Source organism: Rhinolophus sinicus, chromosome 12 (genome assembly GCF_057876585.1).
Source record: "Rhinolophus sinicus isolate RSI-liver-muscle chromosome 12, RSI-T2T, whole genome shotgun sequence".
Lineage (NCBI taxonomy): Eukaryota > Metazoa > Chordata > Mammalia > Chiroptera > Rhinolophidae > Rhinolophus > Rhinolophus sinicus.
In genome coordinates, this window is record NC_142512.1 from 47,582,928 (window position 1) to 47,603,465 (window position 20,538).

The 20,538-nt window shown below is 37.5% G+C and overlaps 1 protein-coding gene across 1 annotated transcript in view; it reads left to right on the forward strand.

Annotated features, from left to right (window-relative positions):
- The window catches only part of GNA13 (G protein subunit alpha 13), a 38,866-nt gene extending 23,524 nt beyond the window's left edge, over window positions 1-15,342 (forward strand). Inside the window, exons 3-4 of the mRNA XM_019733014.3 lie at window positions 3,621-3,671; window positions 9,232-15,342. Coding sequence (XP_019588573.1) covers window positions 3,621-3,671; window positions 9,232-9,804 — 624 coding nt within the window. The 3' untranslated portion in view covers window positions 9,805-15,342. The remainder of the gene's footprint in view (window positions 1-3,620; window positions 3,672-9,231) is intronic.
- The last annotated feature ends 5,196 nt before the right edge of the window (window positions 15,343-20,538 follow it).

Sequence of the window (20,538 nt, forward strand, 5' to 3'; positions counted from 1 at the left end):
ATGTCATTATTCATTTTCCACGTCCTTCATGGTTAAATTGCAAAAAACATATGTTTTATGTTTTTTAATTTGGAATTTTTTTTGAGATTGTAAAAAGACAGGTTTTCTCTTTTTTCAGTAAAACTCTTTAAAGCTGTTGTAAGAAATTTTCTCTAAATTAATTCAGAAAAGTGTCCTTTTATAGCATGTGCATGTTCACACATGCACGTGTGCATTTGCATGCACTCGCGTGTGTGCTTAAAATCGTTTGTTTCAAAGCAGCTTCCTTTGGGGGACAGATCTCTTAGCAGTATGAAGCTTTAGTTTCCAGTCCTTGTATTAAAAGATTATTAAGCTTTTCCTGTCTCCCACTCTGTTTTCTTATTAATGGAAGTATTGGTATCACCTTTGATATAAAATGGTGAATTAACATCCTTTTTTTTTTACTTAAGTTATTTTAAACCAAAATGTATTCATATATTCAAATGTTTAAAAGTGAATTATAAATGTTTTTATTTCAATTTTATACAGTCTTGAGTGCACAAAAGACTTCGTAAATAATACTAATGAAACTTTCTTCACTAGAAGTTGAAATTTAATAGTAGGAGCACATGCATATTTCTATAATTATTACTGTTTGATTTTGGTGAGATTATGAATTCATAATAAACAAAGGCATGTAGTAATTTGAACCCAAAAGATCTAAGATATTCCCTCTTAGGGAAGAAGGTTAAATCAGGAAGCTTCAGTGTAAATAACTTAAAATATTTTTTTACATTTGTATACCAAGAGATGATCAAATAGGGACAATTTTTCTTTTTTAAAAAATAGAATATAGTCACTAATAGACACACAAAGTTACCTTTTCCATCTTATAAATAGCTAAAGTCAAAGCATACATAATACAGATGCATTCTCATTATAATTCCTTGAGTCCAGATTTTTATGGAATTACGCATTTTTTGGATTTCAGAAAGATAATACAGTACATGTACTGATTATGTAATACCCACAATGTTAGTAAAACATTTGAATAAAGACTGTAAAGAACCTCACATCAATTCAGGTCAAGTTTTGCTGCCAAATGAGTGTTAGGGCCAAGCTTACTATAAAAAAACTTGTGGATAAGTGGTTGTTAATGGACCTTCATTTGGTAATCTGCTACTTTAATTTAACATTTATTTAATGGTATAAATATTTCATATGTAGCAATTACATCAAAATAATTATTTGATGACTTATAGTATTTTACTGTTAGTGTACCAAAATTTATTAAATCATTCTAATGAGTGGGAAAATGAATTTCTAAATCTTGCTATCATAAGTGGCACAGAGTAAAATATCTTTTTGTTTGTATCATTTTAAGTTGAGTAAATTCCTTAGAATGGACAAGAAGAGTTCATTACACGTTTTATGAGTTATACTTACAACTTTGTAAGAGGTTTGTGTGAATTTTCAACATCACTAGAATAAATATACCAATTTCACTCTACCCTCAGAAACAATGGATTGGGTATAAGCATTTATTTTCTAAAAGGGGGAGGAGGTCTTGCTGCTTTAGATAATGTGTTCATCTTAAGGTTACTTTAACTTTCATTTGTTCGATCATTAGTTAAGTTAAACAGCAATGCTAACTGAAATAAATATTTGTATCGTTGTATTTTTATTCTTGATTTGGATATGGAAAGTGTAGTTTTCTGTTTTAAACAGAGCTCTCTTGATCTGGGGTCCCTAAAATGATAAGCATCAGTCACCACAATGTGGAATCTTTCAGAGTTTGTACCTTAGTTTATTATAGAAGGATCTGCAGGACACTCTTATATGATCTTGGCTTAATTTATCTTCATCATAATTCCACTATTAATAAACTCAGTCATTTTAACTCTTGGATAGGAGAGAATCAAGAGAACATTTGTGGCAGTAAGTACTAGGCATCTTAAAGATGTTTAACCTCCTTGCCTTAGTAATTCTTCTGAGATCACTAAGAACATAATTCAAGAGCACATGCAGCTGTACTCAAAGCTGTTTATCACAGCATTATTTATTTTTAAAATATAAACTGTTTACTTAAAAAGGAAGAAACTCAAATATCCATTATTAGTGATTTTATTTAACTTTTTAGCATATGAATAGTGGGGATAATTTTGACCATGGAATTTACTTACAATTACTTAGTGGAAATATTAGGATGCAGACTTGTCTCTGTTATTTCAATTATGTTAAATATACAAAAAGTGATTAGAAGGAAATAGCCTTAAATATTAACTGGCTGTTTTTTGAGTAGTGGAATTAGTGGTTATTGCCTGTTTCCTCCTTTTTTTAGTTTTCAGACTTTCCACAGTGAATTTATATTAATACTAAAATCAAGAAAAAAGACAATAAGTGCAATGTACAACACTACTACCAGTCAAAAAACACCTTTTTTGAAATGTGTTAAATTTCACTTAAGACATTTAACATTACATAAGTATTCGATCAATGTACACATTACTGAAAGAGTAACCGTTTTGTTGGTCTGTCTCATACATAAACAGTGATTGTCTTTTATTATATTTGTCTAACAAACTGATGTATATACCTCATTGTAACAGAATTTGTAATGTTTGTTTGAATTTTACTTTTTAAGTACTTTAAATATATAACTTCATTTGGGTTGTACAATCCTATAAGTAATTATTGATGTTATTTAAAGATTAAGGTTAAATTCCCTTTGACCTATAAAATGTTATCCATCCAAACACAAAAATATTTTTTCATTAAAATAGATGACATAATGCAAAATATTTGTACAGGAGTAACCATATCATCTCTTTGTTAACCTAAAATGAAGTCCTTGAAGATTTTTCTTTTCCTCTTTCCTAAAAATCATCTTTAGATGTTGTAAAAACTGTACCAATATTCCAGGTTCAGAAAAAAAGCAATATCATCCACCACTGCTTACTGCCCACTTATCTGTCCTTTGTTCAACTGTTTCCTTTTAGGAATGTATTCTCATACATTTTGATACTTGAAATTCCCTGGAGGTCCAATAGAAATCTGGGCTCAGAGAGAGAGGGCTGGTCACCCAGGAAAAGACCTATTGGAGTACAGGAAGCTTGCAGGATTATTCAAAATTTCTGGAATAAGGCGTGTCTCCAGGCCCTGCCTGTTCCTGGAGATTTTTTTATGTGGTGGTCTCACCTCATCTCCAGTTTGCTCTTATTTCTGAAGATAACTGCCGCTGGTATAAACTTAAGATAGAAAAATGTAGACAAAGAGAATCCTACTTAAGTTTTAGTTGTAGATGTATACGAGTATTTATCTCAAAAGCAGTTTCATCTTTACTTGTTGGGGTAATTACATCTTCCCTTCGGATGCATGGATAGTGATATCAGAAGCATACATATAATCCTGTCCAAATAGATGATCACTTGGGGGTATCACTTATGTGAAGCATTTGTGAAATTAACCAGGCTGTGGCACTCTGTGGCTGCGGCAGGCGTTTTACACATTTTTAGTGGGGTTTAGCTGTTGAGTCTGAAATTGGTGACTCAGCAAATGATGTTTGGATTAAGTGTACAACCAGACAATTTAATATAAACTGTTGTAACAAAATCTTCCATTTCTCAGCCCTAATAACTTTGTTTTCTTCTTGTTTTTAGGGTGAATCTGTAAAATATTTCCTGGATAACTTGGATAAACTTGGAGAACCAGTAAGTTTTAAACTGAATCTTTATTGCCATTTGAAAACAGTAGTCAGGATATTGCTGTTAGGTAATTTAGAAAAATTACGTTTCAAGCTTTTTGCTTCCTCTTAACTAGTGATAGTATGTTGACGGTTCCTGCTTCATTTTTTCTCCCTCTACTATCCAGATCTTTGCCATTTCCTTAAGGAATGCCCTGTCCACAGCTTCATGAAACTAAAACTGTTTAGGGAAAGAAGTTTATGTTTGAAAATGAGATTGCACATTATCTGTGCTACTTCACTGTCCTTTTAGGTTTTTTTGTAACAGAAACAGGAAGAAAACGGGTTAATTGATTTAAAAACATTTCAGCAAATGTTATTTCCCAGTTCGGGATTCCTTTATGTTGAGTTACAGCATAGGAGGGCTAGATGCTGAAGTAAAACCACGATGTAAGACAAGGGGTCGCCCTTGGGAAGAGAGGTTGTGATTTTCCTGCACGTACCCCTCAGAGCCAGCAGCTCAGCTGGCACTGCCCGGCCCTGGCCTCCTAGGCCCACGGGGGGTAGAGCTGCCACACTGCACTGTGTTCTCCATATCACACGCAGGAGACTTCACTGGAAGAATGGTTTCTGATTCTTAGGAAATGTTTGAAAGCCATTGCCCCAGAGTCATTTGTTACCTGCTAAATTTAGTGTGGCTTTGTTTGCCTCCTCTTGCAGCAAATTTCTGTTATAAATTTTAATACAGTCTTTTGGATTCCTTCAAGTTGTTATTATAAAAATATAAGTGAAGGAAAGCACAAAATGAAACCCATTGCAAATAGGAAAGTAACATACTAATGTATCTAGGACATGTGGAAAAGTACCTTCTTTTTGCTCTTGCAGGATAATTTTTGTATTTTCCCTTATTTTGTATTTTGCTAAATTGCATTTGTCTACCCTTAAACCAGTATTTTTCTCCTTCCTCTTTCCTAGACACAGGTGTTCCAGAAATGGAGATCTCCATATATATCTGTGTTTACTCAGCCCACATCAGTGAAACTTTTATTAAGACTTATTTCATTGTCACTTTTCCATCTGGTCAGATTATAAGCCTAAGTATAGGCCAATGGAGAGAAGCCTTAGTAGATAAAATAATTTTTTTTAATTTATCTTTTAAATTTATTGGGGTGACAATTGTTAGAAAATTACATAGATTTCATGTGTGCAATTCTGTATTACATCATCTATAAATCCCATTGAAACTAATTTTTAAGAGTTATTTCATGTTTTCCAACCCAGACACTGCTGACATGACCTGCTCTCCTTAATTTGCCTTTTCAGATAGGCCTTCTCTGAGCACACCACTCAAAGTAGATCCCCTCTTGTTTTTATCGTCAGCCCTTGCTTTTTTCAAACTTCGTTGTTCTTACTCCTGTTGGTTTATTTGTTTACATGTTTATTGGCCTTTTACCCACCTCTTTCCATAAGGGCAAGGACTTCATCTCTTGACTGTGAAGAGTTGAGTTCTTGATGCCTAGTACGTGGCACATGGTAGGCACCAAACAAATAGCTTGTGAATGAATGACTTGAGGCCAACTCCAGTCAATTTATATTAGCTACTTAGAGTCTTTTGTTGAGAACAATTCTGAGGGCACATCTGGAAGAATATGAGAAAAGTACTGTGATGAATAGGTAGTTATAAAGGAGGGGAGAAAAAATCCTGGGTGTGCTATAGATTGGCCACCCATTCTGTGCATATCAGATAAGTTACAGAATCACAGAATGCATTTGCTTGTCCATCTCTGACTGTAGTACCAGGGCCATCGAAGCCCTGCTGTGTGCCAGGCCCCATGACTCTGGTAGGTGGAACAGCACAGGGTCAAGGACACGGGTTGTACAGCCCCCTGTGTTCTAATTCCAGTTCCATCACAGACTGGCTCTATGTGACCTTAGGCGTTTCTAAACCTTAGTTTTTCCATCCATATCATAGACATAGTATTAGAACTGACCTCATAGGGTTATGGGATGTTTACATGAAATAATCCTTATGTCTCGGTCTGCTCGGGTTGCCATAACCAAAGACCATAGAGTGGGGGCGCTTAAGCAGCAGACATTTCTTCCAAGATCAAGTGCCAGCATGGTTAATTCTGGTGAGGATTCCCTTCCTGGCTTACAGACTGTGGCCTTCTCACTGTGTCTTCACAGGTTTTTGTTCAATGCATACTCCTAGAGAGAGAGAGAGAGAGAGAGAGAGAGAGAGAGAGAAATTTTCTTATAAGGCCACAAATACTATCTGGTTAGGACCCCACCGATATGACCTCATTTAATCTTAGTTACTTCCGAAAAGCCTCATCCCCAAATATAATCACATTGGATGTTAGGGCTTCAATATGTGAATTTGAGAGGGAGGACACAATTCAGTGCATAGCACCCAGTAAGGCTCTCAGAACAGTGCCTTGCATGTCATCAGTGCTCAGTGGTCGTAGCTGTTTTGTTCTGATCCCTATATTTAAGGAACTCATTCTAATCAGAGACATAGCTAATATACACAAAACAAGCAGAGGACAATTAAATGATACTGATTATTAGATCATAGTGGGGAGAGATGTTTTGGCTGGAGAAGTTGGAGCTAGCCAATGAGAGTAAGTGAGCCTGAGCCACCTGAAAGGTGGGTTGGATTTAGACAGGGAAATAGGAGATGCAGCCCACCAAGGTGAGAGACAGCTGGATTGGTTTAGTTTTAGGCAGCACGTCATACGTGAGGCGCTTGGCTCTAACTCATAACAGCAGGTTTCCAGAAGGTAGGAGCTTGCGTTTGGTTGCCTTGTTCATTGCACTTGCACTGTTGTGCAAGTCTGTGGACATGTAACGGTATCAGGACGTGAAGCTCTGTACAGGTCTTGATGTTAGGCTCTGTGGTGAGCCTGAACCCTGTGGAGCAGTCTGCTGCTTCCAGAAAACGGAGTCAGGAGGGTCATGAAAGCTGCTCAGCCAGATTGGGGTCTGATGAAGTAAGGTTGCACCATACGCGCAAGTTCTGAAGTCATGGTGCAGGAGGGTTAGTCTGGGGGAGGCTCAGAGATGGAGGAGCCGAGAGGTACGAGACATCCAAGGCAGAGTAACTACTGAAGAGATGGTAATCCACACCTGAGACGAAAAAAAATAAGAACAGTGGAAATAAAGAGGAGAGGGAAAATGTAAGAAAGACTCAAAGAAGGAACAACAGGATTAGTATAAGATAGAAAATGTTAGAGAAGAGTCCAAGGTCATAGGGAGGCTGACGGGGTACTGACAGTGTTGGTAGAGCAGGAAGCAGAAAGGAAAGCATGTGAGTTGGACTAGAGGAGTTGGTAAGGATGACAATGAGTTTTCTTATCGACTATGTTGTGTCTGTGAATAGATTGTCAAGTGCAAATGAGTGGTGAGCATTTATAAATGTGACTCGAGAGACTTGAATGGAAGTTTCCTGGCTATCACAGCCTTCTTGATTTCCCTCTATAGCAGTGGCGATGGTGGCGGCAGATGCAGTAGGAACAGCTGGTCTAGGAACACATAACACAGTTCGTAAGCACAACTCATTTAACTCATTTAGTCCTCACAGCATCTCTTTGAATGTTATGTACGGTATTTTACAGATGAGGAAATTGAGACAGAGAAGTTCAGTGACTTATCTGAGATCACACAGCTAGTATGTGGACACTGGCTTTGGATCCATAGTCCTAATCACTGTTACTGCCAGACCATTTAGCATTTCGTACATTGTCCTGTGTTTTATGCTTCATATGAATTAGCTTTTAACATCCTAACTGGATTGTTAGTTCCTAATTAGGTAATAATAAAGAGCTTTTTATTTTTATGGAATTAGAAAATTTTTATAAAAAGAATAACTCAGGGCTGGCATGATTCTGAAGCAGCTGGCACACATATACATACACTGTAAATTGGTACCACCTTTCTAGAAAGCAGTTGGGTATTGTATCCAGGGTCATCAAAATGTTCATAACCTTTGACCTCTTGGTCTTATTCTTCGTTATTTAATCTCAGGAAATAATCCAAAAGGGAAAAAAAAAGTTTTTGCACAAGAATTTTAATGTAACAGCACTTCTATTAATTAAATCAAAAAATTGGAAACAACCTAAATGACCACTAGGAGAATGTTTATGTAAATGATATCACATTAATGCGTTCAATGTATTTTATACTCTTTTAAAATGATATACAGCTGTATCAGCATGTAAAACGGTTCATGATAAAATGTTAGGCAAAAAAGTGGGGGGAGGCTAAAAATTGTTTGGGTATGCTGATTATAATGAACAAAAGCTAGTAGGAAATGTGGAAGCACCAACCCATTTATTGGCGTTTTTGAGTTATTTAATAAATGGCTGTGGATTACAGATAAAAGAGAACTGCCTACTTTCTTTAATTCTTAACTCCAGTGTACCATTTTTAGGAGATAAGTATTTGCATTGTAATGACATTTCAAAATCATAGTCCACTATTTTGAAAGGCATAAAATGTAGCATTGTGATTAACAGTTGGCATTGTTTTAAAATATTACCTTGATTTTTAAAAATGTTTTGACCTTGATGAGGAGCATTAAAAGCCCTCTTCAGTATTGCCAAAAAAGCGATGTCAAAGGTCTTACAAAATACTAGCCCGAAAAGAGAAAGAACCAGTCACACTGACTGCATAAGGAAGTGTACTGTCAGGGAGTAGCTTGTGGGACCAGCAGCTTCCATCCTTTCAGGGTCTTGTAGTTGACTGATCCTGTTCACAGAGAAAGGCTCATTTGATCTTTGCTTAAACTCTCCCTCAGAGGCAGGTAGGCCAGGGATGGCCACCTTCATTTCACAGGCAAAGGTGCTGACAGAGTAAGTGACTATGTGTGTCAGTAGATGAGAAAGCTGGAACCCAGCTACACTGTACTTTGGGAACAAACATAGGAAGGGGCCCAAAGTGTATTCAGTTCATTAGCTGTAGGATAGGAAGTATTTTCCATACATGTCGTGTAGCAGCAGTGATAACATGGAGGGACCAGTGTAGAAGCTCTTAGTCGCGAAGGCTGGTACACAGTGAAGAAATGTTTAGAATTGGGGGGGGGGGGGGGGCGGAAGGGGGAGAGAGAGAGAAAGGGAAAGAGGGAGAGATCTGTGAACTGGGAAGTGATTTCTGGGAATTGACATTTCAGACCTCACTGCTGTTCGAGTCTGAGTAAGGAGCATTGTGCCAGCAGCAGTGAGGTCACTTTGGCTGGAACTAAGAGTGGGGAATGGCGAGGAGTCATGCTGATGATACATACAGCAGTGGGCAGGGGAATGAGGACAGTTGGGAGATGAGACCTCAGTTTGAGTAGTCGTGTGGGGGGGGGGGGGAAACAGGCGTCGCTCATTGGCAGTGAATTTTGAACCAGTCTTTGTACATTAATGTTTTAGTATATCTTGGCGTTGTATAATGAGAATAATCATCATATTGATGCTTTACTGTTGTCAGGAGGTGTCCTTATAAAGATAATTTTGTTCGCATAGCCATTCACTAGATCAGTTAGAACATTAACAATTCTGATTCCTTTTGGATTGCTGAGGCTAAAATTTTTTTTTCTTTTCCAGGATTACATTCCATCACAACAAGATATTCTGCTTGCCAGAAGACCCACCAAAGGCATTCATGAGTACGACTTTGAAATTAAAAATGTTCCTTTTAAAATGGTTGATGTAGGTGGTCAAAGATCAGAAAGAAAACGTTGGTTTGAATGCTTCGACAGTGTGACATCAATACTTTTCCTTGTTTCCTCAAGTGAATTTGACCAGGTGCTTATGGAAGATCGACTGACCAATCGCCTGACAGAATCTCTGAACATTTTTGAAACAATTGTCAATAACCGGGTTTTCAGCAACGTCTCCATAATTCTTTTCTTAAACAAGACAGATTTGCTTGAGGAGAAGGTGCGAATTGTGAGCATCAAAGACTATTTCTTAGAATTTGAAGGGGATCCCCACTGCTTAAGAGACGTCCAAAAATTCCTGGTGGAATGTTTCCGGAACAAGCGCCGGGACCAGCAGCAGAAGCCCTTATACCACCACTTCACCACTGCTATCAACACGGAAAACATCCGCCTGGTTTTCCGGGACGTGAAGGATACTATTCTTCATGACAACCTCAAGCAGCTTATGCTCCAGTGACGTGCACAAGACTTGCTCTTTTAATCCCTTCTTTGTCCTTTGAATTGTTTTCTGTTTGTTTTGTTTTGTTTTTAAATAGTTTACAACAGGAATTAGAAAAATCTTGATTCTGTGTTTAACTTCTTCGAAATCTTAGTCCTTCCTCTGTGGACTTGGGTTTGTGGCTAAAAACTGCTGAGTAACGCACCGGCGATATCTGCTGAAATTCTGGCTTTGATCTATCTCACTATGGCTTCCATTTAGAGAGGAGTTGTCATTTCCTGCCAAACCTCAAGGTATATTTCAGGCTTTCAATTCTTCCACTTTTCAATCTGAATTCTCCTGTAGTGCCAAGTATAGAAGGTGTCCTTAAATATTCGTAGGTATGAGGTTAAGAATATTCAGTTCTAAAACAAGTGAGGTATCTTTTGTCTGCCCTACACTTGTGCCTGGCTTTCTACACTTGTGACTTACTTTGAAAGGGCTGTTGGAAAAAATTTTGAACTTAGGAATAATATTCTATAGATTTACACAGATTTAGCCTTCATGTATTTTTAATTGCTTATAGACACAACAGTTGTTTTGTTTTTCAGTTTCTGTGGTTTCTAAAGGTAATGTTTGTAGTGTTTTAAAAGTTTACATAAGGATTTCTGGTGTCATGGTAAAGAACGTTCACCAGTGGTACTGGGGGTGGAGCAAAAGTCAAACAAGTGCCATATATAGTGTTGTGGTCAAAGTTACTAGTGAAATACCATTTACCCTGAAATATCATGGAATAAATGTGCCATATGTGAAACATTCTGGCCGTAGCAGTAACTAAAAATTGCAAGAAACTTGATAACAGAATTTTCTAAATAAACAGCCTTTTCCAGAATGTTAAGTGTTTTACTCTCAGTCTTTTCAATCCTTTCTCAGATGATTTGGGGCCTTATTGTAGCAAATCATTGTTATGCCATCACAAACATCTTTCTTTTGTTCTCCTGTCTGTTCCCGTCAGCTCAGACTGTGGCATTTACGGGATTTTTTTGTTCATTCGGAACTGGCCAAAGGCAGTATTTTTTTGTCACAGTATTCAAGAAGGTATTATTTCAGAGTTCTATTCAATCTTGGTGTGTCTGTGAAAGAGACAGTATGTACATGTTTGTATGAAATTCCAGCTCATTGATGTACATTTTGAATGTTTTAAGGATACTCCTAAGAATAAATAGTAACTTTTTTAGTTGACACCAAAAGTTGATTGCATTTGACCCCCTTCCATCACTTACCAAATTCAAATATCCATGAAGTACCCATTACAAGTACATTCATAGCAAACTCATGAGAATGGCTGGTTTGCAGTACTAAAAATACCGCCTTGTAGGTTATGTGTGGTGTTAGAATTGGATTAGAGAAACAGATGTGCAAGGCTGGTGACAGTTTGGAAAGTATGGCAGCTTTTCTCCTTTTCCTGAAAATTGTGATTAAGACTGTGATCTCTGTCACTTTACTGTATAGCTAACCATATTCTCAGGTATTTTATTGGCTAGAAAGTTCTGGAAAGATGGGTCAACATTAGGGCTCACCCAGCCTTTCCAGCATAACACAATGGCTGTTGGCCTGTTTTGCTGTCTAGTATGAGTAGGGCTTTTCAGTGAGCTACCCTGGGGTCATTCTTCACGCACCTGACTTGTCTTGCATTTGGCATTCCACCCTCATGGTGTCCATAGTCACTTGTCGTGTGTCCATGCCTTGGTAATACATGACCTACAGGCCTGTAGCCCTACATGATAACACAAGTGTTCATAGTACAGTTCATGCATGTTGGCATAGTCTACATCTAGTGCTGCTTGGCAAAAAGAATACTTTGTTTCAATCCACAGACTAAGAATAATGTCAGTGCTAGTGAATATCTGAATATGTGTTCAGGAACACGGACTTTTTGGTGGCAGTCTGTGTAAATTTAGCAAATAGCTTTATTGAATGGCCAGAACATTGTTTAACTCCAGCGAAGGCTTAAATTAAGTTCCCTGTATAAAGAGAAAACTTAGTCTATTTGCATTATATTTAAGATCTGTGATATGAACCAAAAAATTGCCTGACAAAGCAGAAATCATCACGTTTCCCCATGTTGACTACCACCAAGACATGTTAAGACACCAAATAGATGTGGTATTATTTTGGGCATTTGCAGTTTTCTTTCCATGTTCACGTGATGTCTCAGAGTCAACTTTCTTTTATAGTAATATCTAGAATATATTTTGAGGCAGTAAGTTACTTATATTTCATGGCACACTCGTTGAGAGAGTGGAACTGTAAGGTTCAATCTGAGGGTTTTAGCCCACACTTTATATGATATGTTTTTAAACCATGTGAAGGAGTCGTTTTACCCCTATCGTGAAAACCAGATCCTTTTGAAACACCACCACTAGATGAAGGGAGGTGAAATTCAGCGAAGTTGAAAGGGCACTCAGTTTTCACTACGCCAATTTCCCTTTAATCTCTAAAAAAGTAATTTAAATACAAAGTTCTTTGGTGTGTTTGATTTTCTAAGTCTTTACAGTTATGATTTGAAATAAAATGTGCCTAATTCTTCATTCCATTCTGTTCTTAAACCTAAATGTCTTCTCATTTAGTTCCTATGAAAAATCACACAAGTGTCTTTTTTGACCTTGAAGAAATTTATAGTGTACAGAGTTGCCTTATAAATCAAAGAACACCACAAATTTGGTCCTTGATTTTTATAGGGAAAAGTTTTTGTTAAGTGTTTTCTAAAGATCCAAATAATTTAAGGTGTGTCTCTGCCACTTAAATTGTTTTTAATACAAGGACTTGTTGCTTTCTGACAAATACTGTATTAAGTTGAGATCTTCATTTCAGTCTTTTTGTCTGGGAAAGGCTCTTGATGGCTAGAGAACAGCTGCAACCCAAGAAGGGAATGTGGAATGAAAAAGATGCATTTTTGTTTTGTTTTTTTGGAAGTTTCATTGGCATGTATTTTATATTTTACATAGTGAAGATCTTTGGGTGAATCTCTCAGGTGAGGTTGTTTAGGGAAATCCTTGTTCAGTTGGTGGCAGTCGTTGGTTTAAACTAGAAGGAAGTAAGATGACCTTAATACAAGAACTGATTGGAAGTATTGATTTAGATTCCACTGAAATCACATGCCCTATAATTTTTTGTAAGAAAGATTGAGTAAATCTTAACTTCCAATGTATACCCAAATACTTGTATTTATGCTTTTGATAAAATGTATTTTCAGCATTAACGCACATATCCGGTTATGCCTTATTTACATGAATAAAGTTACCAAGTTATGTTTTGTTATGTTCTGAAAGTCAAATCACTATTTGAGAAGCCCTCAAATTGGTGCTTTCATTATATAATGATACATTTAGGCAAAACCCCAAACCAAGCCGTTTGAAACAAGATTCTCTCCTTTGCAATTTGTAGCAATATTATTTCTGTATGTGTAATGGGAAGGCTGACTATCAGTGTTAACTCTTAATTTCTTGTTTGAATTCATGAAATCATGCCTGTAAAGCTCCATCAAATATTTGTAACAAACTCTGTAATAAATCTAGAGAAAGTCACTCTGTTACCTTTTCATTTCTTTTAGTTTTATTTGAGGAAACAAGAACAGAAATTGTGCACGTGTGTTTTTCAGTTGGAGGTCTGACTTAGCGCCTGTTCACTTTATCTCTCCTTCCCTTCATTCCCACAGGTTAAGTTCCATTAGTTGCAGATGATCTGTCCATGTGTTGTGCTGCTTGGCAAACAGTTTTGATTTTTTAATGGTAGGATGCATGTTGGCTTTTCAGTCTAGTAAACATGAAGAAGGGAGGGATTGTATGTGAGTGGGTGTGTATGTGTCTCCACGTTCCAAATAAAGCAAATGATGTAGTACATACCCATTATTTTACGGTACGAGGTTAGGGCTCAATAAATTTGTGTTGGAGACTGAAGTATAAGTCTAAACCTGAACATTTTCAACAAGTTGGACTTCATGGCTTTTTCAAGTACCAACAAGTCACTGTTAGCCTTAGGGGCTGGTAAGTGATTATTAACATCATTTGAAGTACAGTGTTTGTACCGCGAGCATTCTTTTGTCTGTACTTGAATGTATAGTTAGCATTTAAATCATTTAAATATGTTCATTCTTGTATCATCCATGTCTAACCACCTGATTTCAAATGCCAGAGCTTATATGGACCAAAAAGCATTAATGATAGGGCAGTATTTTCTGGATTGATGCAAGATTGTGTGCCCTGTCCATGTCTGCTGTTGATGATGAAAATTTCCAGATGGGTCAAAGTATGCTAGGACTCACTATGCATAAATTTTCCATCAGTGAAAGTCATGATAGAAATATGCTACTTGGTATCTAAATTGGGTTTGTATTTAGAAAGCTTGTTATAATAATTCTTGCCATAGTAAGTGATGCATTTGTCCTCATTCATGCCTATTTGATGGTACCCGGGGTGAAAAGGGAGGGGGCGGGTAGGGATTAATTCTTGGAAAGCAGGTCTGACAATTAAGTTCACGAACTTGTTGCAACAATGTTGCTAAACTTTTTTGCTATCAGAGGGATTATTCATTATGGATTTGTACCAACTGGACAAACAGGAAACCAAGTTTACTATTTGGAAGTGCTGAAAAGGCTGCGTGAAAAAGTTAGACAACCTGAACTTTTCGCCAAGAATTCATGGCTCTTGCATCACGACAATGCACCAGCTCACACGGCACTGTCTGGGAGGGAGTTTTTAGCCAGGAAACAAATAACTATTGGAACACCCTCCGTACTCACCTGATCTGGCCCCCAATGACTTCTTTCTTTACCTGAAGATAAAGGAAATACTGAAGACATTTAATTGATGACATTCATGACATCAAGGGTAATACAACGACACCTCTGATGGCCATTCCAGAAAGAGGCCCAAAATTGCTTTGCAGGGTGGACTAGGCACTGGTATCGGTGCATAGCTTCCCAAGGGGAGTATTTCGAAAGTGACTGTAGTGATATTCAGCAGTGAGGTATGTAGCACTTTTTCTAGGATGAGTTCGTGAACTTAATTGTCAGGCTTCATATATATAACAATGCAACAAACCATACTATTCACCCTTTCTTTACCTCTTACTTGAAAGCAGAAGCGTAAAATGTCTTAAATGGCTTTTGTGTATTAACGTGGTAAAAGCTCATTTACCACAAGAAGCCTTATCAAAAAGTATATTTTGTAACAACCTCATAGATACTGTACCCAACAAAACATGCTTTGTATTAGTTCTGTATAAAAGTATTTGCGGCTTAGGATTTTTTTATACTTGTGTCTTTTTATAACTTTCCAGGAACTAAAGCACATTATCTGATACTGTAAATTATTTTCTGTCAGTGCTTAAGTTCAGGGTTGGCAATAAATTATTTCTAAAGTAGGTCTGCAAATGAAAGAACGGTTTGATTTTATAAATGAGTTGCTAGTTCATTAAGGCTTTTTACTTTTGTACATATTTTGCAAAAATTTTGCCTCTTGCTATTAATATTTGCTTTGTAAAGATTACTGCCATTTAATAAACATTTATAAACTATTCAGTACTATGATGTTATTTAAACTGACAGTTTGATAAATGTAAAGTGTAAAGCAGATACTTAAAATTTGAAAGCAAAAGTTTCATTTAGTGACTTAAAAAGCACAGTAATCTCTATTGCGGCAGATCTCCAACCATACTTTGCCTTAATATTACTCTATAAATTTTTCCTCACTAAAGATGGAGGTGTGGACTTCATCTAAGGAAGTCCCAGACTCACAATATGTTTTGATATGGGAAAGGGTAAGCATTCCTTTTTCTCTGTGCTTCTCTTAAAATCGCCGAAACTGCGCTGGGATTGTTCTGAGTTCATGGTTTGTCCAACTGCAAGAGTAATGCAGCTATGTCTGTTGTACTTGAAGTGGTTTTCAAAACAAATGAACGTGTTAACACTCATTTTTTTATTTCACTAAATTTATTTTTGGAGATTTACAGAAAAATTGCAAAGATAGAGTTCCCAGCCTATAATCCACACCCTTTTAATAAATAGTTTCCCCAATTAACATCTTGCATTAGTATGGTACATTGGTCATAATTAATGAACCAGTTATTGATCTTGAATATTAATTAAAACCCATACTTTATTCAAATTTCCTTACTTTCCCCCCTACTATCTGCTCTGTTCCAGAATCCATCCAGGATGCCATATTACATTTAGTTGTTTCCTTCAGCTCCTCTTGGCTATTACTCAGAATTTCCTTGTTTTTGATGACCTTGGCAGTTTTGAGGAGGAGGAATACTGGTCAGGTACAGGCATACCTTACGTCATTGCACTTCACAGACGTTGAGATTTTTGCAAATTGAAGGCAAGACCCTCCACCAGCAAGAAGATTACAGCTCACTGTATTGCAATACTTGCTTTATTGCGGTGGTCTGGAACTGAACCCACAATATCTCTGAGGTATGCCTGTATTTTGTAGATTGTCCCTCTGTTGGGATCTGTCTGATGTTTTTCTCAGGATTAGCCTGGGTTTGGGGAACACAGAGGTAAAGTACCATTCTCATCAAATCCTATCAGGCATACCACTCATCTTTTCCTTAACAACTATCTAAATCAGAAGTCGTTAAATGAATTCGGGCATGTTTATATCTTTAACTAGCATTTGTTGAAAGCCGAGTATGTACTTTTCGTCCCCAGAATGAAGGACCTTTCCCCACAACTGGAATTGCAAAGAAGAGGGGAATAAATGTTCAGTGGCCATCGCTGTACTTGGAGACTGGTGAGCTCCAGGCCTTTTTGGCAAATAAAATTCTGTTCCAAGACCTCATCATTTAGTTTCAGTGTTGGTCCCAAGAGAAACTGAGAAAAATTTGAACTTAGAAATACCTACAAATCTACAAATATCTACAAATGGGTAGATTGCAAACAGGTGGTTCGTTAAAGGCTTTCTTTTAGATATTTAAGATCTTTTAAAATTGAATCTAAATTCACTTGAGCATTTGAATCCCCAAAACACACCAACGAGTCTTTTCTTCAAAACTTTTCTTATTATTGGAAAAAGGGAATATTCATTTTGAGAGGAAATCACTAAAACTCAACCTATTATCTAGTAAAGCGTTTGGCACCCTCATGGTTAATTGGCACAATCACCTGTCGTTGGCACGGGATATTCTCAGAATAACCTGTCCCATTGCCCACAATGTGGGTTGTTGGAAGAGAAAAGAGAGACTTTGGTCTCTTGAGAAAGCAAGAAACTTAAGAGTTTATAGATTTAAAAAAAAGAATAATTTCTAGGTTAAACCAGAATTTTGTTTTGGTGACGGGAGATGTGGCAAATCCTCAAAAACACAACCTTGGGCAGTGTTTTTAAATGCATACTGTACACTTCCCTCAGAAAAGAGGGGAGCAACTGAGACAGCAGTGGGGTGGGAGCCTCTGTGAAAACGCTGTGTAGCTGTATTTCACAGGCATCCCTTTTTCAAGTACACCAAGACGACAAAAGGTTCAAAAGTATTCTGTACAAACTGTTCAAGGCAGCTGAGTGAAGCTGCTCTGTTGGTCCCAAGAATACTGAGGGAAGTTGTGATCAAAAGGAGCATTTACACGGAGTGGAGGAATGCACTGGTTTTTCTTTTCTCCATGGAGGTGCATGATAGGAAAACATAAATGTGAACAGTCTTTTTAGAAGTTGATCATTCTTTTGTAATTAACTACACTGTAGCTTTAGACTGATGCTTGATTTCCTGCCTGTCAAATGTCCAAGAAGAGAGGGTACAAGCTCCTAAGATGAAACTGAAGGCCAAACACTGCTGACCGTGGGAGAGAAAAGGTATAGTTGTTTCATTTTATTTTTCTATTATTTTACATGGAAACTCCCAGTTCTTGTAAACATGGTGGAATTTAACTAGCTGGTTTATTTTTAACATCAAAATTAATTCATCAGAACTTTATCTTGAAAGAGAATATCACAGCACCCAAGGCTCAGCATGTATTGATAAAATTACATTATTAAAGCTAATTTTGTGCCGACAATCCTGGCATTTATGTAGCAGGTTATAGTTTGGGGGAAGATGCTATAAATCAGTGTAAAAGAGAAATACATTCCATAGTAAGAGCCGGATCATCTACCTTATGGGAATAATGAGCATCAATTTAACAAAAGTATACTATACAACATAACCTTTTCTAAAGTGCATATAACAGAAACATTCAAACTCCCTGCCCAGCATTTAAGATAGTTTCAACCTTGCTTTCCAACCAACCTTCCCTGTCTGCTTCCTGTACTCCAACTGAACTATGCCATCATTTTTCCCCATACCGCTTCTCTCTGGTTCTCTTTGCCGTTGGCCAAATCCTACTCCTCCATCAAGGCCCCACCCTGAGGAAGATTTCCTAATTTCTACCCACCCCAAGGCTAGGAGCAGCTTTCTTCCTTTGAACACCTATTCCATCTTATTCCTCTCTCAGGGCACTTCAAACATCCTACATTACTTTGAAGCCATCTATGTTCAGGGTTTAGCTCCCTTACTTGACTGTGATGTGAACTCAACCTTGTTGCACAGATGCTGTTCCTAAGCTCCCTGAGTAGCTGCCTGACACACCTGCTTGTTTCCGAGAGTAACCACCACAGCCTGTATGTCTTGGGAGACTCACAGGTGAGTTGCGATGGGAGCCTGAGTGAAGCTAGACTGTGGAGGGGTGCAGAGAACTCTGCCCGACCACTGTGGAGCTTGGTTTCCCAGATGACTGTCAACTAGCTTGAGGAGTGGCCTGATTAGACTGAGAAATAAGAAGGTTGAACCAGGTGACTAACAAGGTCTTTACTGCATTCAGAGTCTTGAAAGCCTTCTAGGATATTCCAGCTGGTAACAAAAATTGTTTATAGCATAATGTAGAATTATAGTGGGTAATACAAAGTTCCTCTGATAAGATCGACCATTTTTTCCTGAGAAAAATAAAGGAATGGACTTCATGAGGGGAAATTATAAGTATCTTTGAGGACACTAAGGTTAATTCAGTAAGTTTTTATAAAAAACTTGGCCCCCTTCCATGGTTAAATTTTTTTTTTCCTACGCTTTTCTTCATGGGGAATTTCCTTATAACAAGCCATAGATGTTCAAGAACGTGTTTGTCTTTCTGAGGTTTGAAAGTTAGGCTCTGATAGCCTCCAAAATTGGAGCTTTCTGGTATATGAAGGTCAGATTCCTTTATTTCATGGTCACTGACTTAGTTGGCCCTGCTATAGAAAGTACCAGAGATTGGTGGCTTGCAAACAACAGAAATTTATTTCTGTTCTGGAGACTGGAAGTCGGAGATCTGGGTGTGAGTGTGACAGGGTTCTGGAAAGGGTTTGCAGACTGCCTTCTTCTCATGCCCTCACTTGGCGGGACAGCTAGCTGGCCTCTTCTAAGGGCACTAATCCATTCATCAGAGCTGTACCCTCGTGACTTAATCACCTCCCAAACCCCACCTTCAAAAACCACCACACGGGGATTAAGGCTTTAATATATGAGTTTTGAGAGGACACAAATATTTAGCCCATAATAGTTACCAAAACATCATCAGGTTGATTTGAACCCAGCTTGATTTTTCTGCCTTTTTTTCTTCAAACAGGACCATTTTTTTCAGTGATCAGTGCAGGGATAAGAATCTAGAAACTCCGGAGCGTCTTCTGTTTAACACTTTTTTTGCTGTTAAATTTTCTCCATAAATTAACTCCATGTGTTACCAAAACCTAACACCCCAGTCCTACTACTCTTCCAGAACTACTATAAATAATTTTGATGTTTCTGTCTCGTCATATATGTATGTGTGTATATGTGTATATACATACATATATATATTTATATATATATATACACACACATATATATCCAAAAAATTGTATACAAGAGGACACTGGTCAACGTTGCTCAAGCAGTAGTTTGCCATAATCAGAAGTGTCTGGATGCTGATGGTAACCACTTTGAACACTTGAACACCTCTTGTCATTGCAGAAGTCAAACGTGACTTGTATTCATCTGTTATCGGTGTATACTGAGTATTACAATTTTAATAGTTTTCCTTTCTTAAAATGTGTCTATGTTTTTTTTTGGTACCCTCTGTATGTCATTAGCAAAAGCCCCACTGATAATGGTTTTAAATAGTTACATATTTCACTTAGTGCCCGCCTATATCTCTCTACTTGGACTTCTTGCCCAAACTCATGATGGGAACTGTTCTTACAGTAGCAACAATGATGACACCCACTTTGTTTTCAGATTCCTGCAAATCAGATTACTTCTGAGCCTGACTTTTTTCCCCAGACACCAGTGAGTTTGGTTCTGAAATCCTCCAGTGTTCTCATAAATCTAGTATCTCAAAGACCTTTTCCAGATTGGACCACACCTTCCCTGTGGCACCATAGAACAGACCAGAAAAATGTAAAACTGACCCCGTATTTTGTGGGTCACTGGTATTACATGAATAATTCTCATTTTGAGGAAGATAGTAAATAATTTTATCCATTTATCAATAAAAATAGTGAAATGATTTTATTTCTGCACTGTAAGATTAGGCTTTATTTTAGTTTCACTCTTAATGCTCCTAGATTTGGGGAGCTTTTCTGTTGTTAGTTTTGTGTATCCAGGGACATGCTTCAGCAGGATAGGGCTTATGTCCAAGGATGTCCTCACAATTGTTTACAAAAGGCAGCTCAAAACTATCTGTGAGCGCCTCCCAGAAAGGGTATTTGGCAGCTAAACCTCAGGCTTTTA